Source organism: Aythya marila, assembly GCF_965140915.1.
Source record: "Aythya marila genome assembly, chromosome: 17".
Lineage (NCBI taxonomy): Eukaryota > Metazoa > Chordata > Aves > Anseriformes > Anatidae > Aythya > Aythya marila.
Genome location: NC_139058.1, coordinates 8,324,966 through 8,352,357, shown reverse-complemented (window position 1 = coordinate 8,352,357; position 27,392 = coordinate 8,324,966). Strand labels below are relative to the sequence as shown.

The 27,392-nt window shown below is 41.8% G+C and overlaps 2 protein-coding genes across 7 annotated transcripts in view; one reads left to right on the top strand and one right to left on the bottom strand.

The window, feature by feature from the left end:
• Positions 1–27,392, top strand: PISD (phosphatidylserine decarboxylase). 6 transcript variants are annotated; one of them, XM_082773872.1, is made up of 8 exons: positions 1–79; positions 2,399–2,493; positions 7,809–7,984; positions 21,151–21,387; positions 21,536–21,674; positions 22,577–22,723; positions 24,094–24,254; positions 24,570–27,376. In XM_082773872.1, exons 1-8 carry the CDS (start codon positions 30–32, stop codon positions 24,792–24,794), a joined length of 1,230 nt encoding a protein of 409 aa, XP_082629998.1. In that variant the 5' UTR covers positions 1–29; the 3' UTR covers positions 24,795–27,376. The 6 variants fall into 6 exon arrangements, 5 of the variants coding, with proteins under 5 accessions (XP_082629998.1, XP_082630000.1, XP_082629999.1 ...); XM_082773873.1 differs by lacking the exons at positions 1–79; positions 2,399–2,493; positions 7,809–7,984 and adding exons at positions 12,088–12,480; positions 16,723–16,932; positions 18,993–19,158; XR_014318659.1 differs by lacking the exons at positions 1–79; positions 2,399–2,493; positions 7,809–7,984 and adding exons at positions 16,930–17,126; positions 18,993–19,158 and having other exon boundaries at positions 24,570–24,989; positions 25,614–27,391.
• Positions 22,660–27,392, bottom strand: part of SFI1 (SFI1 centrin binding protein) — a 33,747-nt gene continuing 29,014 nt past the window's right edge. Inside the window, exon 32 of the mRNA XM_082773871.1 lies at positions 22,660–22,737. The gene's annotated coding sequence lies outside the window, so the exon portion shown is untranslated. The remainder of the gene's footprint in view (positions 22,738–27,392) is intronic.

Here is a 27,392-nt window from a genome sequence, read left to right as displayed (position 1 = left end):
CGCAGAGGACGCGGCGGCGGCGCGAGAAGATGGCGGCGGCCTTGGCACGGCGCGGCGCGGCCGCGCTGCAGCGGAGCAGGTACGGGCACGGCACGGCACGGCACAGAGGGGCCGGGGATGAAGCTGAAGCAGCTGCTGACAGCCGGGACGCTGGAGGCGTGAACGGGAGGGGGCTGCCCGTTCGCTGCCGTTGCGAGGGGGCTCCGGGCTGCCGAGGAGGAGGAGGCAGAGGCAGGCTTGGCAGGAGCAGAGCGGAGCTGCGCGCCCGTGCCTCCCGGTTTCGGAGCTCTCGGCTTGCAGGCTCCTTGGCCGGCCTTCCCCCCGACAGCCTCCGTTCCTCTGCCTCCATGCTCTGGCCTCCTGCTGGGCACCGAAACCGGCCCCGGGGAGAGAGCGGGGCCCGGCGGCTGCCCCTGCCCTGAGCCCGGGGTGCCCGGCCCCGAGCTGTCAGCACGTCTCGGGACACGCTGGTGTTGCAGGCTGGGGCTGGTTTTCATATTTTTACCCCCCGTTTTTTATTGCTCTGCAAGCTTTCTGGTGAATTTAAGTCCAGTGCTACCTGGATTAGCTTTGTGTAGTTTTGTGACTCCATTATTTGCAGCCCGCAGGCTCCTAGCTTGCTGTCAGGCAGCTGCTCCTTCTCTCCCAGGTGTTGGAATATGCTGGAGAGCAGGCCCTGTATTACAGCAAATTAGTGTAGCCTGGGTCAGGCGACTTGGTTATTCACGTTCAAGTTGCATCATGCTGCTGTGTAAAACATACAGGTTCTGCGGCAGCATGGGACGCCTCTGGGTTTGTAAGGAAATAATGTCCTGGGAGATGATGCAGCCGTGTGGCATGTTTGGCACCTGGTTACAGGAATCTGTATTTTGGGAAGGACTGTGCTGTTGTATTTGGGTTAAAGTAATGGTTTTAAGAAGCTGCAGCATAGGGTGAAATACTACTAACGTTGCGTTATGGGGAAAACTTAAAATTATAGATAGTTATCCTTGAGGAGTACACTAAAACATTGATAGCAAGTACCCTCTGCCATCCTTATGTGACTTCTGGACAACAAATATACTATTTATAACTCTTTTCATAACTAAAGAGAGAAAGTCTGTATGTGACTCAGTAGCCATCTGAAATTCATTCTTAAAAATCTGGGAGAATCATAATCACTTCCTGAAACTGAATCATCTTAATGATGCAGTAGCTTTTAAGCTAATGAAGTAATTTTGTACTCAGCATGTATCTGATCAAGAGCAGATGAAAGGTCTGAGTGCCAAATGAAGACATCCCAATTGTCACATTTACATCTCCAGAATGAGTGCCTGGCAGTCACTTACTTTTCCAGCTATACCAGTTGGTCTAATAATCTAAATTACTTCTCGGAATCCATGACTCTTCTGTGTTCTCCCCCTTTTCACCATTGTGGTGAGGAAGGAGATGCATGAACCCAATTTATGATTGTCTCTTAAAATAGTTGCTGTTCATTTGGAAGTTCCTAAATGACACCTGTGTAGCATACCAGTGGAGGTAGAGTGAGATCGTTTAGCATTTGGGATTATTCCAAAATTTCACCACTACTACAAAGGGAGTGTGGTTTGATCAGCGTGACTGAACTCACCTTTGTCCATTATAAGTATTACCTTTGGATGGCGTTAAATACTTGTCAGCCTTATTGTTGCAGAAGACAATGTTGATGCTTGTGCCGTGTACCTTCCCTGCAAGTAGAGAAATGTTTTAAACATTCTTGTTTTCTTCAGCAAAACACAAGTCACTTATTGAGCTTAAAGTAGTTGTTTGCATGCTGTTGGATAAAATTGGTTTTTATTAGACTGGAAGCATATCTAGAGAGCAGTAGCTCTCACCAATTTTAGTCTTTTTTTTTTTTTTTTAATAACAAATAGATTGTTGATCATGTAGGCTAGGACAGCACATAAAACAGAAGATGACATTAGACAATATTAGCTTGCTCTTTTAAAGACCCAAGTTGTAGTCACTAACAAATATATTAGAACTCCAAGCAGCCCAAGATATGGTACATGACATCATAACCAGTTGCCCAAAAAGCGCTATTGCTAAGATCAGCAAACACAGTACTCAGAAGAGCCATCACCATTATGATAGGATTAAGTTAAAAAAACACATATCAGTGTTTTGGTAGAAAAATGGAAATACAGGAATACGAAGCATCAAGTAGATGCAGCACTAAACAATGAGGTATCTGCAGAAACGGTTGGATTTCTCATGGAGGTGAGGATGTACTTCTGAAGGAGGGAATAGGGTTTGGTAGCAACTTTATAATAGTTGAGAGCTTTTCCCTCTTTGTTGTTCAGCTTCTGAATACTCTGTTTATGTTTGCATTGTAAAACGTCTGTACTTGACCAACTGTTCCTTGTGTGTTATTTCACAGTTTGCTGACTAGCTGTAACTTCCTCATACATGAGAACCTGTGCATTAGAACTCGAGTCCTGTGGAAGCAGCCACCTTCTAGGACATTTTTCAGTGGTAAGTGCATCCTTCATCTAACCCAGTGTTAAAAATGGGGTTACTCAGAATTGGGCAAATTCTGCTCACGTAATAGTGAGTATGAAGTTCTTGAGGTTAAAACAGATGGAATGCAAGTCCAGAGTCAGAGAATTACTTGATTCACCAAATTTCCATGGACACATGCTTGCAAATGGTGCTTTATATCTTTTGGTAGTTTGTTTTACAGACAGTAAAGAAAGAATGTTTATCTATTCCATAGGATTCCTTTATGAGGTATTATTCATTATTTCTCAACTATTTTGGAATACTTGGGTAGCAAATGTTGTAACAATATAATAAATTTAAAAAAATACAGAAATCATTTGCTTTAACAAAGAGGAATATTTTTGACAAATATTCCTTAGCTATGGTTGAAAGCTTCTCCCTTCTTTAGAAGTGCCATCTGTTCCATTGATTTTATAGATATGAAGAACCTTGCAGAGAAGCAAATTTAGGCAGCAGTTTAGATGTTGTCATAATCCAGAGCAGTACTTGGCTAAAACTGGAATTTGGAGGACTGTCAGCCCCCAAATTAGTAATACCAATGTTGGAGCTTAATAGCCATGGAGTTGTGTATTTTCCATTTGTGGTATATCCACTCCCCTCCCCCCATTATCTTTGATCATTCTTATACTGCGTAATTCCTGTGTGTGTTTTTTATCAAGAAATTGCTTTGTCATTGTGACACCAGCTGCCCTAACGGTCTCTTTTAGTGTATCCCCTTTTTTAGTGTATTTGCTTTTTTTAAGCTTCTTTGATACTTTAGCACTCATCCTTTTCATTGCAACGATCACTTCTGAAGAAACCTGTCGAACAGGGCTAGCAGAAGAGAAGCAAAGATGTTAAAGAGAATGGCAGCTTCCCCCCCTCTTTTTTTTCCCTAAGGGAAATGTATATATTTATATTGGGATCTGTTTCTGTTGTCTTGGTAATGTTTTTTGCGAAGTTTGCTATTTAATTAACACGTGCAAGCATTGCAATAGTCAGGCAGCTCTGCATCCTGTGTTATGTGCCTCCTTGTGTGTAAATAAAATTTGAATTTCATAAAATTCATCTTGTATTATTTTCATACTGGCTCACTAATGAAACAACTTTTCCCTCTTAGGCATTTTTGTACAGCTCTTAACATAAAATAAACTAGAGCTTAATCATGTAACATTAGTGTCAATTTCTTTGCTTCATCATGCCAGCTGTATGGAAAATGAGTGACTTCGTGCTTTCCTATAGTCACTAGTTTCAACACCTGGAGGGAAGTAGAATATTTTGTAACCCAAATATAATCAGCCCATGATCTGAGTGCTTAAAGCAATGCTGATAATGTGCTAGAGGAAGGAGGTCTTGAGGAAGAGCGTATATGATGGAACCTCATTACCTGCAGGTTTGAAACTTTTCTGAATGTTTAAAATTTTCCTAGTGAAGATGATCATAGCAAATTAAAACCAATTGACCACAGGTTTATTTTTCTTAATTACCTTCTGCAGATTACTTAGTTTTGTGAGGAGTCCACAGCTGAAAAATGTGTTTTTAAGACACAATACAGTTTAGTGGAGAGATTAATGTTAGTACAGTGTTTTTACATATATTAAAAAAAAAAAAAAAAGCTTTAATAGTTGGACTGAGCCAGTATTTTCTGTACTTCACATACCTATGTTCTATCAATCACCCTCATTTAGAAACTTTTTAATGTCAATTTAATTGCTTACCGTGTCCTGCAACATTTCCATGAGCTCTGTTGTTTTAGAGTTTTTCTAGCAGGATTGCACAGCCGAGTGCCAAGCCGGGCACCGTGTCTATCTCTTGCAGGGTGGTGTCAGTAGGGGATGCGAAGGCATCTGCATGGGTGCTGGCTGAGGGATCTTTGCAACAGCATAGTCATGAAATGAGCTTGACAGCTAAAATGGCATCTGTTATCAACATGAAATGCAGAGAAATAATGTTAGACCATGAAATGACTGACTCTGAAGGGAGGCATCAAACTTAATCTGTAATGGTTAATAAGAAAGCAACAGCATGTACAAGGTGGGAATTTGCTGAAAGCTGTTCAGCTGTGTTACCCTCTTTGTGGTGTAATGCACCTTGAGATGTCTATGGAAATCAGGCTCCAGCAGTTTAATGGGCATGGAAGAAAGAAAATGCCTAAATATCCTTTAATATTTTTATCTGTACTTGTAATTTTAATAAATCAGGAAATTGAAGTAGGATTACATTAAATGCTTAAAGCCTGATTAAAATTAGGTGCTTATGCTTGGAATTACTGTAGCTGGACAAGGCTGTGAAGAGCAAATACTTATTTATTTATTTATTTATTTATTACCAACAATTTGTTTGTAAACTGTAGCCTGTGTGTTGTCATGGTAATGTAACAACTGCATATTACCTTCAGGTTTTGTTTCTTTGCCAGCTCGGGTATTGATCTTGTTTTCTATAGCCACTTCTTTGAGTTAACATGCCTGTCCAAACCCTTTGTCTGTTTTATCATTTGTGGATACTTCATTATTGAAAAATGTGCTTACACAGCTTAATGGAAATGGCAGCTTTTTTTTGGTCTAGAAATCCAAGTTAGATCTTGCAGGAAAAAAAAAGAGCTGAAATGCATAATGCAAAATCATTGCTCACATGAAAGAAAGGGTCTTTTAAAGTTAATTTCTTTAAAAAAAAAAAAAAAAAATCAAAATTAACTTTCTAGCCAACCATTTTCTAATTCGTACATATTTCCAGATTCTGGAAATTTAAAACTAGGATGCCTAGGATGCCTCTGGATTTAAAACTAGGTGCCTTGCAGATGATGTCATTAGGAAAAGATAACTCTTCTTTATTTCTACCCCTTATAATGGCCTCATTGAAGGAGTTTAATCTTTTCCTAGAAGGAATTCTTAGTTGTAACAAAACAGTATTTATATAATTGAATCTGGTAGTGTAGACTAGAACATGCCTCTGACTATGTGGTTTGCTTTATCATCCTGTGTTTTTTAATGTTTCTGAGGAAATGAGTCTTTATTCATTCCATAGAAGGAACCTTATACTTTATTTTTATTCTGGTTTGCTGAATATACTCAATGGTAAAAAGAAATCTAAAACAGGTTACCCTTATCTGAAAGGAGTTCAGACTTAGGGATGGTTTGAAGCATAGAAAGGTAAGTTAATGGTATGTTAAGTCCTAAACTTTTTCCTCCTGTCCTGAACTTGTTTCTGTCGGCTGATTTGCCAAGACCTGAACTTTCCTTGAATTCTCTTGCTGCTTGTCAGATAGCTGCTGAGATGCTAGTACTGTTAGAGAACATGATGTTCAGCTGAAACTTCTAAACAGCAACTGCCTGAATATGGTATTGTTGCCAGAGTTGGCAAATAAATCTTTTTGTCTTGGAATTTGTGAACTTGTGTGAATTTCATTTATACGTGAAAGGTAGGGGATTTTACTTTATTGGGGGGGGGGGGGGGCGGGAATAATAAAAATAATAAGTTTAACAATGACATGTTGAACGTCTTTGCCAATGCTGATTTGGATAGCGATCATGGAAGCACTTTTTGTTAATGCTGGAGATAGGAACAAACAGCTCTTCAAATCTTTCATCAGCAAAGTAGATTGTTTACTGTGGCTTGTGAAACACCAAATGGTCTCTAGCAGAGGAAGAGAAATGTTCACATAGGTCTATCAGCATAGGCTCCTGAAGTGGAAACAGCCTCTGGATACAAACCAGAAAAAGCTGCTCCTGCCAAGGGGTTTTTCTGTTTGCTAGCTGTGGTGAAATTGCTGAGCAGCTTTGCCTACTTAGAACCCAAGATGTGGTGGGACGGCAATTAAAGGCTTTAGGGCTAAAGAGCATCATTGGTCTTTGTACAGATATTTCTGTTGAAATGGTGATGCAGCTGTCTAGGCAGACCAAAGTTGAAAGGTTGTAGTCTTTGCAAACTTAAATGTCTATGAAGAAAGACTTTTGCCTAGGTGCTCTACCCAATCCATGTCCTTTATTGAGCGTTTTCTTCAGGACAGAATGTTTTCTAGAATCTAATTAACTGTAGTTGCGGCCTTGTTTTGTTTTTTCAAATATATGCTTTTTTTTTTTTTTTAGTAAGAATAAAACTGTTTTCATATTATGATGTATTTTCAGACCTATAATTCAAACAATGTTTTAAATCACGTATGTAGAAAAGAAGTGAGCAAAAATATTTTGGTAAAACAAAACACGATTAAGAATTGGGCATGTTCTTGCAGCATCATAGATCCAAAACAGATGAATGCACCTGATCTGTGCTTTGTCTCTATGCATGCCTAGAAATAGAGCTGGTGTTACTGATTATTTTTTTTCAGTTGTTAATTTGTTCTTTCAGAGTCAAGCCCTAAGCCTGACTTTGATGGAACAAGATATAGGCCATTGTTTTTGCTTCCTGCTCATCCACATTAAGGATTGTTGTGGAAATGACACCAAGCAGTGTCTGAGAATGAATTCCTTTGGGCAGCTTTTTCACTGTCTGGCAGTGACTTGTGCTCATTGCTGGGAACCTTCAGACTAACATGGACAGGAGAATTTGCTTAGCCCATTATGCCTGGAGAACTGTGAGGATTTGGGAAGGGAAATGCTTTCCCCCTCCTGTGATGGCTGTTGCTTAGTGACTGTCGAGCCTACATGTCTCACACAACGGCGTAAGGCTTGGATTATGCAAGAGGAGCTTTGTAGTTCTCGGTAATAACCTCGGAATAGATGTAATACTAGATGTCACTTTTTCCATGTATTATAGCAGAATGTGCCTATTATCCTGTTTACCAAACCTACACTAAAGCAGATGGTCATTTCCTTCCCTCTTCCAGTTGGGGAATTCCCAAATCGTGTGGCTATCTATAATGAAAGCTCTAATGACTGAGAAGCAAGAGGCTCTACAGTGCTGTGTTCCCTGGTCACTGAGTTTTCCATATGGTAACAACACAGAAAATCTCATAGCTGGGAAGTTTGATAGAAATCCTGAAGTGAAGTCATGAGAACTGAATCATAGCTCCTGGCGCTTTCAGGCAGCTCATTTGATACACTTTTTGGGAAGAATGTTGGAGAGATGCAGGGAGAGAGGGCAAGAAGTTAAAAACACTGACCAGTTCGTGCTAATCAGCTGAACTTCAGTAACTTGGTAAGCTGCAGTAACTGGAGCACTTAGGACTGTTTATAAATACCTTCTGTGTCATAGATTTCTGATGACATTTACATCATCTAAGCTGACGTCCCTTGCTGCACGTGTTAGTTTTGTTTGCTTTTTAAACAGTGTAATTGTTCTCTTTCCTTAAAGTCTGCTTTTCTTTGTTACAGACAGGAAGAAGTTTCATACTGCTCCGGTAGGACAAGCCTTCCGCCTGCGCCCCTTCCATGTTCTGGTGGCTACAGGTGGGGGATATGCAGGGTACAGAAAATACGAGGATTACAAGGTGGAACAGCTAGAAAAGAAGGGCATAGAGCTGCCTGTGAAGCTTGCGAGCGAGTGGGAGGTAAGAGACTTGTGACAAGTGTTTCTTATGTTTGATGCAAAGCTCTTTCTCCCTTTCCAGCAAGGAAATGTGTGGTTTGTTCTCTGTAGCTGATGCATTTCATGGAATTAAAGTCTCTGTCTATTACATATATATCATTTCTGCTACAGTCGATATAATAATAAATTGGGAACTACTGCCATCTCCTCCATCCTTAAGTATGGCCAGTGCTTTTTTTTTTTTTTTTTTTTTTTTTAAAAACACCTCAAATCAGAATTACAGGAGGTAGTTAATCAGGTGAATGTATTTTGGAAAGAAAAAAGGAGCTTGGTAAGTACTGAATCGTTCAGAATGGAAGTCAAGTAGTCTAATGTCCTGCTTAAAGTAGGGCTGATCCTGAATTCAAAGCAAGTTACTCATGGCTTTGTCCACTTGGGTATTGAAAATTTCCAGGGACAGAGATTCCCCAGCCTCTCTGGGCAGCCTGTTCCAATGCTTAAGTATCCTCATAATGAAAAATACTTTCCTTTTATCCAGTTGGAACCTTCCAATAAGCTCTTGTCTCTCCATCTCCCTTAGTAAAGAGCTGGTTCCATCTTCTCAAACTTCTCTTAGATGCTGAAAGGCTGCTGCTAGGTCCCTCCTAAGCCTTCTTCAGGCTGAACAAGTCCATAGGCTGTCCTCACAAGCCATGCACTGCAACCCTCTGACCGTCCTGGTGGCCTTTACTGGACATGCTCAAGTCTATCAGCATCGTTCTCAATTCTAAAAAAAACCAAACTGGATCCAGTATTCAAAATGTGGTTTAACATGTACAAAGTAAAAGGGAATGACCTTCCTGTGGCTTCTGCTGCTATATGCTGTTGGCCTTTCTCACTGCCAAGGCATGCTGCAGACTGGTCTTCAACCTACTGCCCACCTGCGCTCCTGAGAGAGCATCAGGTGTGCGTCTGCAGCAACTCTGCAGGAGCTGTTGGCTCTGTTTAGTGCAGTGCATTGTCTTACTTTCTCACCTTGAATTGCAAGGTAGCGAATTAAGCACATTTTATAATTTACAGAATGAAACGCAGAAATCAAAATCGACAAGACTGAAACTACATATAATAGGATTCAAAAAACATTTAGTGCTGAGTATGTCCTAGTAGTTTTAGCTAAGGGTACAGCGTGTGCTGTATTTGTGGGGTTTTTAATCTTCTCACTGACTGCTCAATCTGTGCTACTTTTGGCACTTTGCTTACTTCCTATGTGCCTTCATGCCGTATTTACTTTACAAGAAAGCTGAGACCAAATTAATACTTAATTAAAAATTTAACTGTTTTCTTTGTGACTATGTAGCAAGACCTTTTTTTCATTAGTTAACACCTAGACCTTTAATGACACTTGCTGATCCTGAGAAATTTTTGCCTTTTTCTGGATTCCAAGAAGTTTCGAATTTCTTTTTGTGGAATTTCAGTGTTTATATCAGATTCATACATCAAATAGCCACTGCAGCAGTGAAGAAAGAAATATTTCATAACTTGATGTAACTGCTATATCTCCATCAAACTATTAAGGAGATATTGTACAACACTATGTTAGGCAGAGTTTAAAGTACATCTGATATTCCAAACAGTGAGGTGAGTGTGTCAGTGCCATTTCTGAAGGCAAAGAGTTAAAAATTCTAGGACTGTAGGATTGTGTAGGAGATGCTTCAGTATGACCTTTAGCATCCCCTTTCTTTGCATTCCTAAGCACACTGCAAGTTTCTGAGTGCTTTTGGCCACGTGCCTTTAGGGGACAAGGCTGGAATTCTTGAATTCATTTTCACTAGTGACCCAAATCAGATATGATCCAGACAGGCCAGATGCTAACAGCTTAGGCTCATAGTTCCTGAGGAATTTGTCTGTAAATCTGTCTTCTGTATATTCTTGTCCTGTGTCTCAAACAGGTTTTATGTTTTGATTAAAGAAGAAATTGCTAAGTAGCCATGGAGTACTTATTTTAAAAGGCACTGTCAATTCAGTTGTGATACTTGAAAACAAATTCAATTTTATACCTAAAAGAAAGAATGATAATTAAAAAAAAAAAATCCTTTATTAAATTTGCTTTCTCTCGTTATGCTGCTGTGCTGGCTTGTTATTACTGGTGGTTATTTGGTGAAGCTGCGAGTATTGCTTTTGATGAAGAGGCTCCAAAGAAATCACACAAAGCATTTCAAATCAATAAGGACTCCAAATGCAGCAGATACTAGTGGGAGACACTAACAAATTTTCCTGGTCATTCCTGATATGCTTAGGTTTTGCTGACTGCTTCTGTGGGAGGGAAAGGAAGCTTGACAGTTAAGAGGAAAAAGAAACTGTTCAGACATTGAAAGAAGTATTCTAAACAATGAAGAATTCAAGAAAAATAAGACCTACATTGTTCTTCTTTGGAAAGTGGAGGGTTTTTTTTTGCTGAGCTATCACTTTCCATTATTCTTTTTTTTCCATTATTGCATCCGCAGAAGCACACTTAAGAGTGGGGAGAAGAGAGGCGTTGTCTTGTTTTTAGAGCAGAGGTATGAGACTTTGCATAGGTAAAAAGACACCAAGTGTGATTGACAGGGCTTTGAAAGTGGTACAGAACAAGAAATTGCTGTAGGTGATCTTGCTGCTGTGAACATTCAGCTCCCCCGTCCCAACCTCGTGTTGATGGGAGAATACAGCACCTTCCACCTGACACGCTGCATGGAAGGCAGATTTCCTTGCTTCTGAGCAAAAGACAGATGTGAAATAGGTAATCATCATTGTTACACAGGCAGGGAATGTCTTCCTGTTGCAGACGTACACAGCAGGTATTGCTACAGAAGTGTGAATAGTTTCTGATTGAATTAAAGAGTATATTCCTATATGGTTTTGTTTCTTCTAACTTAATAAAAGAGTACAAAAAATAAATTTGTTTTAAACCAAGCATCTCTTCAGTTTTTCCACAGGGAAAAATAGAACGGTTGTTTCTTTAGCACAGACCTTTTCTTCCCATAATTTTCTTAGAGACATTATGTTGCTAATAGCTTGAGCTGATTAACGCCTTAGTGTGTCTCTTACTGTGAATACCAGTGAGGATCAGCTTTCATTTAATTAGATGAGGTAAAGCAGAGGGCTTGGAGGGAGACAGGTATCCATTTATCAGATGGAAGCTTATTGCTTCAAATCCTTGCTCTCACAGAACATTTCCTGTCCGGGATCTCCATGCATATAGCATGCCATACATATGCTAATTAAGGTCTCTTGCATATTTTCCCTTAGGCAGGGGGCAGTGTTGCTATAGGGTGGCTGAATTATTCAGGGAAACCTTGGCCAAAGTGTGAGTTAGGATGAACAGAGTGACCAGAGCTTCTTTCTGGAAAGATGAATTTCCTGTAGCTGTCCCTTGCTTTCATAGTTTGTTCTGGTCTGATAAAGTGACGTAAAATACTGGGTTTGTGGAAGGGTCTCTCTTGTTGGAATGACAGCACAAGCAAAAACACTGTCAACCTTTTACAGTTCGGTTCCCTTAGTGGCATCCGGTAAGTCAGATGACAGATAACACACATTAAAAATGGCTTGATACAGTGAGGAAGTGCTTGAGTATAGATTTAAGATCTTGATTCTCAAAGGTAATAAGAACCCAATTTTTCCTATTGATGTTAGAAACTCCTGGTAGCTGTGTAATGGGATATAGGATATTTTGGCAGTACAATACAGAAAGCGCTTTTCTTGGCCCAGAGGAGACATTCAGTGTGAAGTTGAAAGGTGTGTATCCAGATTAGGAAAGAACTAATAATGAAAAAAGACTTTTTCTCTTTTGTATCCAACTTGTTCTGTTTTGGAAGAGTGAAAGGCAATGGGTGGTGAGTTGTTTTCTTATTCTTCATTCTTCCCATGTTCTGATGTTTTAAATTGTATTTGAGAAAACATGTGATTACCAAGTATTTGTTGTAGAGCTGCCAGATGGCCATGATGAAGATGGGTAGAAACGTGAAAGGGGGGCGATATTCCAACATCAGGAGGAGGGTGTGGTGGTGTGTGTGTGTGTTTTTTTTCTCTGCTCTCCGGAAAACTTAGCTGAGTAAAATTATGTTTTTCTATCCGACCGGTGGGATGGATTTTTGAATCCATGCCTGCCCTGTCTCACACGGCTTCCTGAGCATCCTGCTGGGATTACGGGACAAGTTCTGAGTGTTTCGGGAGCGCTCTGAGAGCAGTGCATCTCCTTGAAACCGCGTGTCGCCTTCAGGGGCGGCCCCAAGGAGGGAAGTGTTGGGGGGCCGGGTGCCGTGCCTTGCTCCCTGACACCGTGCCTTGTCCCGGGGCGGCCAGACGACGTCGTGGCCGCGTTCGGGGCCCCTCGGCTTTCTCTTCCTCTTCGTTTCTCCTGCCCTGGCTCCTCCTCCTCCTCCCGGGGCTGCGGGAAGGCGGCCGCTTCGGCGCGCCGCTGCCTGGGGGCGAGGCGGGGCCGTGCCGCTTCCTTAAGGCGGGGAGCGCCCAGCCCAGCCGAGCCGTGCTGAGCCGAGCCGGGAGGTAGGTGGGAGCCGGCCGGGAGAGCCGCCAGCCCGGGGCCGGCTTTGTTCGCGTGTCCGGAGCTGCCTCGGGAGGGCGGAGGGGCCGGGAGGAGGGCAGGCGGCTCGGCCCCGAGGTGCTGCTGCTGCCGGGCAGGGCTGCGAGGGGCACGGGGCAGCCGCTCGGCGGTACGGAAGTTTGGGGGGCGGCGTTGCCAAGTCTGGAGCCCTTCGTGTGTAAGCCCGGAGGGGAGGAGGGACAAAGGCGCCCGGCTCGAGCCGGCTGCGAGGGCAGAGGCTCGGCGGCAGGTGGGGCCGGGGCCGGGGTTGGGGCTGGGAGCGGCTCCGGGGGGCTTCGGGACGCGGGGTGCGAGATGTCCCCGCGGAAAGGGGCGGAAGGGGGCCCGGCTGTGGCAGGCTTTGTGCTGCTGTGGTTTTTCATCTCGCTACAAAAGTAAATACCGGTTTTTTCCTGTTTCAGAGAAGAGCGCTTTGAGGCTATTTAACAGATTTTTTTTTTTTTTTTTTGCACGGCTTTAAGTTCAGAATAACAACAACAAAAACCAAGCCTGCCTTATAGCTTAGTATATCGCTCTTTTCCCCTTCCATTTATAGGATGTAACTAGAACTGCAGTGTAAAAAAAAAAAGTAGGAACAATCAAAAGTTTTTTCTTAATAAATTAAGAAATACTGAAAAGCCATTGGAAAGACATTTTTTAAAGCAGAGAATTTCAGAAGCGAAAGATGAGCAAAGCAGAGCAGGGTGCATCCCGTTTCCCAGCACCTCCACGGAGCGCAGCACCCTCGGCCAACTCATCCCCAGGCAAACTGGAAGAAGTGAGCGCACTACTCAAAAATCACGTGGCTGGGGCGAGCTCGAAGCCTGCTTCTGGGCTCCTCCGGCAGCAGGAAAGCAGGCGGCTGTGTCACAGGCACAGAGTTCAGCGGCTCCCGGCTGGGTGTGCAGCACCTTGCGCTCCTCTCGCTGGGCTGAGTCCAGAGGAGCGGCTGGGAGCTGTGTCTGAAACTAAGCAGAGAGCTGGGGAAGGAGTGGAACCGTTAACAAACCCTGCTGTGTCACTGCGTACCTCTCCCTTGACAGCAAGACCTTGCTTTTGCTGGCAGTTAGGCAGAATGCAGCGCTGGGAGTGGCTTTGCAGTGAACTTGCTGGGATGTCCACAGTGCATTTTTTTAAACGGCAGTTCTGTTACCAAATGTAGAAAGTGTGACCAGAGGGCTCGAGCCCTCCGACGGGTGCATTCCAAGCCTAATGATTCATGCTTAGGATTCAAAACTGAGACCGCAGGTTTGAAGTACAGTTGCATGTTAATGTTCCTTGCAACTGCCTTTGCTTGCTGTTTATAAAAACTTGAGGGTAAGGCTTGAGGCAGTAATGAGAAGACAAGTAATTAAACAGGGTCACTAGATTTGATGCTTATTTGAGCTGACAGAGCACAATGGTGTTGCATAGCTGGCAGATTAGCAGTTCACTATTAGATAATAATTCTCCAGGGATTTGTACCTCATGGTCACCGCTTCTTTTATTTACTTAAGATGCATTCTGGATGAGTTCAGGCAGGTGAGAGAGCGTGGCACAGGTGTCCAAGCTCCTAGAAACCAGCAATCCTAAGATTCTTTTCCAAGCTAGTAACACAGGTTTTGTGGCATTGCCTGGATCCCATGAAGTCCAGCCGTTTTGAAGCTACTGTGTGAGCCCCTCTACCAGTTCTTGTTCCTTTCCCCGTGGAAAGCAGGTAAACTCAGGGTGTGTTTTTCATTTCAGCCTCCTCACACTGGAGGAATTGTAAATTGCTGCTGAGACAGCTGCAGTAAGAATGGCAACTTGCCATGTAAGTCAGCACTTAAGCAGGACTCTCAGATTTGCATCTCGGTGCATGTAATGAGGTCAGTAGAACAGAACGTAAGAGAAACATAGGTTGTCATACTCCTCTGAACTGAGTTTTTTGAATAAGTGGATGAAAAACCTTATAATGCCAATATTTGCCCCATCCTGGAGAGGAATCTCTTTTGAACCACACTGTGCTTGTTTTGATTTGAACTGAAGGGTGGTAGTCCCCATTGCACTGGGCAGGAGAACACTTCAGTGTCCGTTCATTTTTAGGGAGCAGATGAGATGTAGAACTTGTTCCACGCTTTCACAGAATCAGGCTTGCTCAATCTAGAATATAATTCCTTGAAAGCATTTGGGAGGATGAAACTGAACTTCTACTGAAAGAGCTCATGGATTTACCTCCCTAGTCCTTGAGAGAAACCTATACAATGTAGATAAGGTGGTTTTTGTGCTGTTGGCCTTCTGCAAAGCCATGCACAGCTAAAAGAGGCAGTTACGGTGGAGGTGGAAGGGGGAGCAGGGCACAGCCAGGACGCATGAGCTGCTTAGACAAGGGGCTGTCTGCCTGCTCCTGCCTGGCCTCACCAGTGCCAAACAAAATATCTCGCTTCACGGTTTTGTGAAGATTCATGCTCCGCATGAAAATGATTTTAGTCAGATCTTATGAAATGCCTTTTGAAAAAGCATTGTTGATTTTTCCTCTTCTTCTATTAATATTTTTTTATTGGTGGTTATTCCCAACATTCCTGTGCTCCTTGTTGCCTTTCTTTGAATTTTGATGGGGGATTTTGGGTAACTGCTCGCATCATTTTACTGTACGTATGGCTTTTTTTTGAGTGTAGGTGTTTTTCTGGTGCCAGCCAGAGAAAGATTGAATAGTATTTTCAAAATGAAAACAAAAAAGCTGATGCAGGGCTTGGGGAGGAAGGAGTATGTTTTTGAGTACATTCAACTGATCTTAAATTTGCCATCTTCCAATTAACTGTTTTTGTTGTTGTTGTTGTTTATAAATGCAGTTGTTAAAATTCAGCTTGAACAACAGAATAAACACAGGCTTTGGAACTTCCTGTGATTTAGGATATGATGTAACTGTTTTCTTTTTGAAAACAAATACTTTCATACAGGCATTCCAGAGGTGTTTCTTGGGAATATCTGTAATATTTAGAGTTGAAGGCCAGTCATAATACGTGATTTGTGTTGGAATATTTTCCTTTCAAGGCCTGGGTGGGAAGCCTTTAGCTAGTTATTTCTAGATTTTCATGCTGTCCCTCCCATTTCTCCTGCCTTATCCCTAATAAAATATATCCCTTTCCCTTACATCAGAGCACCAGTGTTCTTTTTGATCTACTCTCTAAGGCATAGAGCTTTCACTGTGTTTAGAGAACTTTGGAAAGAAGGATATAACAATATATATATGTTTCTTTTTTTAACCCAGTCTTTAACAGGAAGAAAAAAAAAAGAGAGAGAAATTGATAGCCACTACAAAGTTAGCCTCTAAACTATTCTAGGTATTTGGTTTAATCTTGAGGTGAGACGTAGCTAGCTCACTTCCCCTTTCTAAACCAGGGGTCCTGTTTCAATCTGCTTTACCAGTCCAAATCCAGACAAGAGGAGGTGCAGATAGGTTTGAGATGCAGTCTGCAGGGTCAAAGAGGGAAATTTTTCTGCTTGTTCAGATTGCTGAGGTAGAAATACTGTAGCCCTTTGTCTTTATCAAACAAAACAAACGACGACAGCAACAAAATAACTTCCTTTCCACATGTTTTGCATTTTAGTTCTACCGGATGTAAAAACTGTGATGGTAAGACAGGCACATAAAAAACATGTTAACATTTCTTTCATAACTCATTCACAAGCTGGCCCTAGAGCTGGCTTATTTCATTCACTAAGTATCTGTCTGTTAGTAGAAGAATGTCCTTTACCTGTTCCCTAAGTGAGTCTTTTGAGATGGGAAGAGGTTCCAGGAGATGGATGTTGGTGTCTGGCACGAGTTCGTGAAATGGGAAGATGTTCCTTTCCTCTCTGTTTGCTTCCCAAGCTGGACATTAAGAGCAGGAAAGGATTTTTGGTGCCCAGTAGTCTGGAACTGCCTAAGCTGCAGCTGCTGCACTGCAGAATTGAAGCTGGGAATTATCTCCTCCTCTTCTCCGCCCCACTCCTCCTCCCAGCCTCAGATTCAGACTGGCTCTGGGGTTAGCTGTGTGAGGCCGGCTGGCTGCTCGTCTGACTGGTGCATCGGTGCTCAGCAGCCTGAGACTGCAGGGAGTTCTTCGGAGAACTGAGTTTCGATGGCGACCAGGACTAGGGAGAAACAAGGACTGCTTATATGGAGAGCTTGTTTTTGTCTTGTGCAGAGTCGTCTTTGTAGCAGGATGTTGAAATATGACACAATGCCTGTTTGTTTGCAATAGCTGCAAGCCTCGTAGCAGAGATTCAAGTGGGAAACAGAGGGAGACCAGCGGGGGAATTAGAAACTGTGACGTCGTGTCCTCCCTCCTGTGCCGGAGCAAGCAAAGAAAGGAGAGGTAGAGGAAAAAAGACTGAGCCTTGCAACCAACCATCACCTTGGCGATGTGTCAGTCAAACACCCTGCAGGGACCAGATCTGCATACAGGGAAATGGTGAGATGCTATAAAGCTTTATCTAACCCTCCGCCCTCGTGCTACAACCTCCACAAAGTTAAAATTCATGTCCGGAGGCTGCGTTCAGGGAACGGCAGCAGCAGCAGCTGTGCCGGGGACCAGCACTCACAACTGGACAGTCCAGGCCCGGCTGGCTCTGCTGGGGGTACACCAAATAGGAGAACTCGTTTCAGGTACTGTTCAGTGTTTTCTGCTTTGCGAGAATGGTGACTGAACGGAGAAACAAGGGGAGGGAGGACGGGAAGGTTTCTGGGCAGAAGGAGCGACAGCCATCTGCAAAGCTTTTGTTTGGCCTAATTACTATAAAGCTCCTTATGCATTGCATTGGCAGAGAAGGGCATGCTGTTATATGACAAGGGGAACGACGAGAGGTTTTTTCTTTTCCTTTACCCTGTTCTCCATCAGTAGGAGAACAGAAAAAATAGCGAAGGGACTGCTCTGAAACCAGGCCAGGGCAGTGCGAAGCCTGAGGGCTCTGGAGCGAGCTGCCAGGATGCAGCTCTGCCGGGATTGGTCCAGGAGCGACTGCAGTGAAGGGGGGGAGAGCAGCGGCAGGGGGAGCGGCACCTCGGCGTGGTGCTGCCAACACGGGTCTGGCCCTGCCAGCCCTCGAGCAGACCGCGGGCTCACGGGTGGCGAGGACGGGAGGAAGAACATGAAGTGCCCCTTCCTATTCCCATGTTGAGTCAGCCCCACCTCCTGCTGAGAAAGCCGGCTTTACCTCTGCTGAGACAGCACTTCATCTCCTTAGGTGTTCATTGTTTTTGTTTTTTTTCCTTCTTGCATTGCGATGCGTAGGTAATTCTTTGTTTTTTACATATTAATTTTTTGGGGAGAAAAAAGTTGTGTTTGCTGCAGGGAGAATCCCTGAGCCAAAAGCACTATCTTGTATCCCAAAGTGGTGACAGTTGTACCTGGCTGTGTGGTTTTTTAATTCTGATTCAAGTTTTGAAAAGAATGTGTTGGCAAGAAAATTTCCCTTTTAGTTTCTCAGAAGACTTGAATATTTTGCCCTCAGGTAGGCAGTGGGGTCCTGGAGAGCCTCTCATGCAGATCTCCTACAAGGATCTGAACTGAGACACATGATTACCTCTGCTAATAAGAGGAACAGGTTTTTTTTTTCCCCTTGGAGAGTTACAAGTTCAAATACTGCCTACAGCCATTTGTACAAAATGAGTTTGCTTTCAGTCAGGACATCCACATAAACAACTGCACTGATGTTTTTTTGTAATGAGGCAAAGGAATGATTGGGCTACAGAGACTAGATAATCTTGCAGCACTAGCAATATCAGCTTTGTTCCACATGTTCTGTGTTCAGCGCCAAGGGTACCCAGTAAAAGATTTAAGACCTGGAAAGATGTCTTTTGGAATCAGTTACTTAAGCATTGTATTAATTAACACAGGAGTGCGACTCCTGTTGTTTCCCAAGTGCTTGTTTCTTGAAGTCAGTTAATGGCCAACAGGTCCGTGTAAATTTGACTCCAGTATTTTTTGTGTTACAAAATACAACCTAAGATACAGTCCAGTCAAGATGTCTTCAACACAACGAACCCTCCGAGGGAAGTCGATTGCTTAGATTTCAAGGACTTCTTTAATCAGAGTATCTGCTCGTTCCTTAATGTTGCTCATCCATAAAGTTCTGGGATTTAATGTCCCAGCATCACAAGAGTCCTGGCTTTCAGGGTACTGTTTGCTGTCCGCTTCGACTATCTAAGATCCAGAACAGTCAGAAGCAACATTTTCTGCGGATGTAATCTGACATTTTGGAAGAAAAACCTTTGCTCTCTGTTATTTGCATTGTAAACTATCGTGTTGTGTTGTTAGTTGGATGAAGGATATTGTTGGTTGGGTTTGTTTTTGAGGTAAGCCGGTTTTCTATTTTGGGAAGGGGAAGAACTTGCCAAAATAAAGGAGTAAGGACTTGCAGAATTGATCTTCACTTAAGGATGAGCAGGATTAAATCATCCCCAGCTATCAGAAGTTGGCAGTTCTGAGGCTGAGATGGCTGACCCTCTTATGTTGTGTATGTAATCTTTCAGGTTGCAATTTCCCCAGCTGGCCCTGAGGCGAAGGTTGGGCCAGCTAAGCTGTATGTCTAGGCCTGCTCTGAAACTCCGTTCTTGGCCTCTGACTATTCTCTATTACCTTCTGCCTTTCGGTGCTCTTAAGCCCTTGACCAGAGTGGGATGGAGGCCTGTGAGCAGGGTAAGTGTGAGCAGATCTCTTCTGCTTCATGTATGTTAGCTGTATGATACTGAAAGGCACTGGCAGCAGCTGGGTGGAAAGATATTTAATATAGAACAGGCTGATGATCACTAGCATGAAAGCAGAGAGGTGCAATTCACGTTTCCCTTTATTTTTTACTGTTTATAATTTTTATGTCTAATTGCTTCACGGATAAGTAATTTTTTGGTAGTGGAGAATTTTTATTCTCTAATGGCCAAGGTTTACCCTGAAAAAATTACAGAAATATTTTAGTTTATTCAGTCACCTCAAACTGTCAGGGCTAAGATAAGACAGACCAAACCGCTTGTCCAGTTCCCTTTCCTGGCCACACTGAAATGGTCTCTTGCCTCTTTTGTAAAGAGAGGGTTTGTTCCTCAAGTTCTTCAAGCATTCAGTCCAGCCTGTCCAAATGATAGATTAATACAAATCTCTGCTCTGACACTATTGCGTAGTGTGTAGGAAATCGTGTGAGTGGATATTCTCTTTAACTATCATATGATTGCAGAATGCAACAACCACATTAACGTTTTGATTGAAAACTGTAACAGAATCGCAGTTCTCAAGATTATTTCCTTTAAGTAGCTGTTCTGTTTGATCCCGCCAACTTGAAAACCAGATGCTTTTCAAGAGGAGGGCTACTAGGAAATATTGACAGTTTTTGTGACATTACAATTGTACCTGTATATTCTCAGTGTTTTTGTGGAAAACTGCAAAACTGATTTTAGAAATTAACACTGTATGTGGCACGTCAAATAAAATGGCAAAGCATTTTTTCTTCAGTACTTCCGATTATAACCAAAGGCACTGTTGATTTAGAAGTTTTTATCTGAATTAAGATTAGGTTGATCATTTCTTCCTGAAATATCACTGTATGTTAATGCAGGATGGTGATTTCTGAGTAAAATCTTAATTCACTGTGTTTGATAGGATGGACGAGCTTTCAGGCAGCATGCGCTTGTTTGTGTTTATAGCTATATTCTGCAAGACCTAACAATGAAGGATGTGATTAACACTGAAAATAAATGATGAGCCTTGCTAAGGAAAAAAGAGAAACATATATAAAGAGCTTGGAAGTTAAATGTAGCTGAATTGTACTAGATTCAGCAGATTACTACTTATTCAGAACTGATCGCCGAAGGTTCAGTTCCACTGCTGCCTCCCACATGATCATGCAAGCTTTTGGGCTGATGCTAAGTACCACAGACCTCAGAAATGCTACCTGCTGGAATTACCAACAGGAAAAAGCTGTCCTCTGTCCAATTACATCAGTATTATATATAACTCTTACCAACATTGTTTCATTTGTTTATTCTCGTTACTAAAACATATGCTTTGATTTAAGTCCAAAGGGAAGCATATTTTTGCTGGAATAAACTTTATTCTTGCAATTAGCAACTCCCATTGTTGCAAAAGAATGAGTAAGGCTGGCAAAAGTTTATATCAGGTTAGGAGCATACACATGGGTTGGGTATTTTTCTTCAATTATACAAGTATCATTAGAGATACTGGGTTGCAGAAAATACCTTCATTAGTAGATATATCTGAGAATTGTGTTATCAAATACTGAAAAATTATTTTTCTCTCAGTTTTCATTTTGTGGTTCACAGAGGAATATTGGTAATGTTATGCTCTTCTGATAAGTATTCTACTAGCACATGTATTTTTCTGTAAGCCTCACATTGGGCAGTCTCCAGTAATTTGAATCACAAGCTTCTGCCTGCTAGGGAATAAAATTTCTGGCTTCAACATAAGGTTATAGTAAATTTTATCCTATCCCTTATTTGCTCTCATCACAGTGCAGGGAGTGAGGATGTAAGTGCGATGTTGATTTTTTGCTGACTTAAAAGCTACTTCACGTGTGCTAAGGAAGTGTTTAGCAGAACAGCTTGATCCTTTTTGTTTTATGTGAAGAAGTGAGAGAAAACCATCAATGGGAAGAACTGAAGGACATCCTGTTAATTCTTTCTTCAGGTTGCTCTGTACAAATCAGTACCAACTCGACTGCTCTCACGAGCATGGGGTCGCCTGAACCAGGTGGAGCTGCCTACATGGCTTCGGAAGCCTGTTTACAGCCTGTACATTTGGACATTCGGAGTGAACATGAAGGAGGCAGCTGTTGAAGATCTGCATCACTATAGAAACCTCAGTGAATTCTTTCGCAGGAAGCTGAAACCACAAGCACGGCCAGTCTGCTGTTTGCACAGTGTGGTGAGTGAAGGGAAATGAAGGCTTAACACTACGCTACCAGCTTCCCTGCTTCCACCAGAGAAACATGTCTGCCTGCTCTGATGGATGGAAGGATGAGGAATGCATGAATTCCTAATGCATTTCATTTTTTTTTTCTTCTTTTCTGTAGATCAGTCCCTCTGATGGAAAGATCCTTAACTTTGGACAAGTAAAGAACTGTGAAGTGGAGCAAGTAAAAGGGGTTACTTATTCACTGGAATCTTTCTTGGGACCTCGCATCAGCACAGAGGACTTGCATTTTAGGGAGGGTAAGTTTTGATCAGTTGCACCTGTTCTGCTCAGTCTATTACAGTGTTCTCAGAGATGAAGAAAAAATACTTTTCCCCCCCCCCCCTCACATTTCCTGGAACAAAAGCAGTTCTCATTTTTGTTCTATTTGGGGATAAACATGTCACTGTTATAGTTCTGTTTGTGCATGGGTAGCATTATACTGTCTGTTTTGTTCTGATTCATCCAGTTAGACTGCTTAGTTACTTTGTATCTGGTTATATTAACAATTACAACTGATTCCAAGGTCTGCCGCTGTAACAATGCTACAGCTTTCCTGCTAACAGACTGAAATGTGCCTGAGCACCTGGTTAGCAAAGATCGTACAAGCTGTTCTGTAACACGTTTTGTGCACGAGCACTATACTCCATTGACTTGTGTTGTCACCACTTCTGCTGCGTCTTGAGCAAGGCTCAAGGCTTTGAGCTTTGATGAGAGAAACATATTTTGCTAAACTGGAGGGGGGAATAGAAAGACCAGGTTCTGCAAACAGTTATTTTCAACATGAGCACAAATGCAACTACTTTGTTTAATAAACCTATGACCTTTTCACAAATTCTGTTCTCAAAAGGGTAGCTTTAAGAAAAATTTGGTGTTAAGTGGATTTCAGTTTCTGCTGCTCTATTTAGGGAAAAGTAAACTCCAAACCAAATGAATATCCAAAATGATTGAAAGAGTACAGGCTTCCTTTGTTTTAAAGAGAAAAGAATACTTTGAAATAATGGATTCCTGGGCTTAAGGGTATCTTTTTCTAGTCTTACTGAACTATGTAGACTGCTTTTAGTCGTGTTATTAGCACAGTTTCTAATGTAGAGTGCTCAGCTATGGTAAATAATGGCCATAGAGTATCTTTAACCCCATTTTTTCCATGGTTTCTTTGCAGCCTCACCTGGTAACTCCTTTCAGCAACAGCTAGTCACAAAGGAGGGGAATGAGCTCTATCACTGTGTAATCTACCTTGCACCAGGGGACTACCACTGCTTCCACTCGCCCACTGACTGGAAGGTGTCACACCGACGTCATTTTCCAGGTTGGTTTCTGTTCCTAGAAAATAAAGGGATGGAAGTAATGCTGTAGGCCACTGCTGAATGAGACCTGCTAGCAGAACACTTGTACCTAATGGATAATGGGAGCATAGTGATTTGTCATATGTGTTTATGAATAGGTAATATAGTTTAACAGAACAAATCATATGTGAATGGTGAAAGAAGTAATATTCTATTCAGGCTGTCCTACTTCCTTCAAATAATTGTCGATGGAGGCTGACCTGACTTGTTCCCAGAAAAAAGAAAAAAAAAGTTCAGTTTGCATCTGAAATATAGTTCTGCAAGTTAGAGTAAACAGTAGCCTTAAATATGACCTCTATTCCTGAGCTTTGAAAATCTTTCTGTAATAACTTTTATTTTTCAACTGATTGATGTTAATAGTATTTCCTGGTCAGTTCTAGGTAGCTAAAAGGCTTTCTTCTGCAGTTTTAGTAACTACTTTTGTGCAGTTACCAAAGAGAACTGGAAGGGCCTGCTCTCAGGCACTGGATAGTTAACCAGTGAAAACACATTCCTAAGCTGTAAGAAGTCATTTGGCTTCATTTTAGTAGCCTGTAACCTTTAATGTGACATGTTAGATGTATCTTAAGTGGTTACTTGAAGGCTTCTTTCAGTTCTGCCTGTTAGGGCTGAGACTACGGACTAGTTCTTAAGGTCCTGACTCTGATCTCTCTTTATCAGATGACAATTAGCAGTAGTCATCATTTGTGAATAGATGAAACTGAGATGAAGTTGGCTAGATCTTTGGTAGAGGAATAACATCAGATACTGAGTCCCTTCACCTCCTTTTGGTAACAGAGAAGTAGGTATGCCTGATGCGGGAATAAGCCTCAACAATGGCAGGTATTTTGAAAGGGACTCTTAAGTGCAGCTTTTGCTCCTTACTTTAAAGGCAGGCCTTCACTGTTTGGAAACAGTCAAAGTGAAAGCTGTAGAAGGGAATAAGTGAAAGCCAGGGAGCAGAGGGAACAGGTCAGCCTGAAAAGAACAGTTTCTGGTTATGAAAATTTAACCCCTTTTTTCTCTAATAGGGAAAACTGTCAGTAGTGCTCCAGATTGTATTCGAGCCCTGTAGCAAAGGATAAGAATGGTCTTTGGTTTCCTAGTGACTTTGCTAGGAGAAATATAAAATCATATGAGCCATTCCTGAGCAATGTTGATCTTTCTGCAACCATTTTATTTTCACTATAGCCTTGTTTTTTAATTGCTGTACCTGAATTTCTCTCTTCCCACAAATACGTGACAGAATTGCTTACTGGATCATCTACAGTTATACTGAAAATACCATTCAGATAACATTACAATACTGCTACAAGACAGACAATTGAGTTTGAATGTTTTCTTGCTATTGTAGGCTCTCTGATGTCTGTGAATCCTGGAGTTGCTCGCTGGATCAAGGAACTGTTCTGCCACAACGAACGGGTTGTCCTTACGGGTGACTGGAAACATGGCTTCTTCTCTTTAACGGCTGTAGGGGCAACAAATGTGGGCTCTATCCGCATCTACTTTGACCAGGTGAGTAAAACAATAGTAGACAGCTTTCTGGTTTTGATGTTTGAGGTTTGTGAAGCAGAATGGAAAAATAATAATCTTGTGAGCCTGAAATTAAGATGTTTCACAGCCGTTGATGTTCCATGCTGATGATATGTTTTAAGATTGATTCTCAGGGAATCGTGCAGTATCAACTTTTTTTTTTTAAATATTACTATTGCACTTTTTGAATGGTAAGGTCCTGCACTGAAAATGCCTGGATAACCAGAATCTGCAGTTGTGCTGATGAATATAGAGTACTGAAATCCTCAACTAACAGTTTCTTCCTTGTCTGTACAGGATCTGCATACCAACAGTCCCTTTTATTCAAAAGGTTCCTACAATGACTTCAGCTTCATATCCAACAACAACAAGGAGGGAATACCCATGAGGAAAGGAGAACATTTAGGGGAATTTAATCTAGGTTCTACTATTGTACTCATCTTTGAGGCACCTAAGGACTTCAAATTCCACCTCAAAGCTGGACAGAAAATCCGCTTTGGAGAAGCCCTCGGCTCTCTATAGAAACTCTCGCAGCAAGAAGGTTTTATATACAAAGGGACTTTTATCACATCACAGAGTTTCACTTAACAAGTGTATATCACTCAGCAGGACCTGGGTGAGGAAAATGGAAGATGTCATTGCTATGTTCAACTTTGAGAGTATTTGGCCTATATTTACCTATCGCTGCTGAATGCAGAAAGAGAATTGAATGAACATGTATGTATCAGGTACAGCTGCCTTTAAAGATCTTGACTATGGAGGTTTCTGTCCTACCCTGTGCCTGTAGTCTGATGTTCTCCCCCTCAATGTGCCACAGGATATCTATGTTCACAGAGCTTAAAACTCCCTTTTTAGCCTTCCTAGACCATGCAGGTGCAATGGGGAAGGGTAGAAGTAGAGATTAGGTTTATTTAAAGGGACATTAAGAAGGTGAGTCAGACCTTAGATCTGCTGTATTTCTTTTTCAGACCTTGAGTAACAAATATATTCTCATCTTTATTCTAAAACACTTCTCTGAAGTCCTTGTATAAAACACATGGAGAGCCATTAACTAGTCCAGCTAAATGGACTATTATGGCTTCACAGTCCAAACTAAGCAAAATGCACAGACTGCATCAGAAAAGTAAGTTATAAATCCAATTTATTTCCTAACATTAAACAACTTTAATTCTTTTACTTAACAACATCCCTTGAAAAATGGACTTTGCACTGCATTTTAAACCTGGAACCACTGTGTCTACATTCCATACAATGAAACTGGTGATAGTGGATTTTTTTTAATATTAGCAGACAGGTCCATATGTCCTGTTCCTAATCCATGCTTTTATTTTGCTATTCCAGGCCTTAAAGATCGTTTTTATTTAAGAGAGAGTTCACCTCTTGAATTAAGGGTTGGAAGACACAGAGGATGTTTCTCATGTGATGCTGTGTATCTTCAGTGTTGCTTTGTCATTAAATTATTGAAGAATAGTTCCTCTATTTATAGGGCAGTTTCAGATACTTCAGGACCAATTTTAACGCATGGAGTGCAATACCATACGTACTGACAGTACATTAAAAAGAGCAGCTCTTGGAAGCAATCTCAGGTTGCCTCCCAGGTGCCAACTTGGCCATCCTATAATGCACTGGCACCTATTTTGTCTTATCTAAAATATAAAAAGCCACACCTGCTCTGACTTCTGCCCTCAGACTAATTTTGCTAGGACTGTGCAGGGGCCTGAAAGCTTTATGCTGGAGCTTCATCCTACAGCAGAACTTCAGAGACTCATGGTAACTTAACATCAAGAAGAGTTAACAAAACACCTTGGATCTCTTGAGCATGGCACCAAAAGCCCTGACCTTGGTGCCAAAGTAAAGAAGAAGAACTCTGTTTTAAAGCAATGTATCAATTATTTTTAGAAAATAAACTGTTTCAAGTCCAGCCGCTCAAACATTTTGAGTTGACATTGCTGTCCAGCGCTTGTGGGAGTGGACATGCTTATAAAACTTGCCTTTTTGATCTCTGAAAGATTTCTCATACTACTTTCTTGCTTGAGCCTTGGGTGTTTTTTCTTCTACTTCAAGGAGATAGTAGGCTTTGATCAGCTGTGACTTCTTTAAGAAAAAACTTACCTTCTTTGTATGCACTGCAGAAAATAGAATATAATTTTATTGTACAAATGTCCAGTTTGCCAAGTCCTGTATGCTTAGCTTGTCATCAGGAATGAAAGGATGATGAACTGTATGTAGCAACGTAGTCCAGCCATGACTCTAAGATGATGGTGGCTGTTCAGGTGACAAGCAGGAGAAAATTCATTTGGCTCTGAGAGTCAATGTTTCCTCACTTAACATGGGGAGGAGTTTGAAAGCTTGAAGTGGCTGTTTGCCACCTATCTTATTAAAATTCTTGGCAGTAGCAAGTTTACTCCTGCAGCAGTATATTAACAGATATAGGTTTCTAGGATCGTGCACTTTTAAACCACCGAGAGTAAGAAATACTAAGGCAAACATCAGCCACAGAGGATTCAACTGTGACTAGCCTCAACTTCAAAGACATGTTTATAGCAGACAACAACTTAGTTCCAGTGGATGAGAGAAGAGATAATCTCTTCTCCCTTCTCCACTGGGGCCTATGGCATCCAGATGTAGCCAAAGCAACTTTAAGCTTTAATTTCTTGCTACTCAGCATCATCTGCAGGATCTGAAGGTTACTGTTACTCAGTAATGGAGGATGTATTAAAGCAAACATCTGGTAACCTAAGTCTAAGAAGTGGGAGAGGATTCAGCAATGCAAGTAGCTGGTTTTGTGAAGGTCTTAATACTGTGCAGAGCTAGCTGATTAACAAACATTACTTGTGCAGTGGTCAGCAATTGCTCTGGAGCTGGAAGCAAAGTTCATAGAGGGTACTGATAATGCTGTGAATTTCTCCTGCATGGAGAATCCATTGAATTCTTCAACTGTATCAGTAGCACGGTATTTTTGTATGTCAAAGTGTATGACTTAATGACATTAACTCATTTAATTGCAAACATTTTGAAATAAAGAGTCTTATCTGTGTTGCTTATCTTTCTGAAATGTCAGGGTAACCTAAACTAGGTATTGTGAGTGCAGCATGAGGTATGTTTAGCTTCTGATTTGTT

Bases quoted from the DNA above. Each gene is read 5' to 3' on its own strand.
- PISD (XM_082773876.1), top strand. From the start codon at position 16,930: ATGGTGAGATGCTATAAAGCTTTATCTAACCCTCCGCCCTCGTGCTAC. The intron at 19,159-21,150 runs GTAAGTGTGAGC...TTCTTTCTTCAG, and splicing joins GATGGAGGCCTGTGAGCAGG to GTTGCTCTGTACAAATCAGT. The intron at 24,255-24,569 runs GTGAGTAAAACA...TTGTCTGTACAG, and splicing joins TCCGCATCTACTTTGACCAG to GATCTGCATACCAACAGTCC.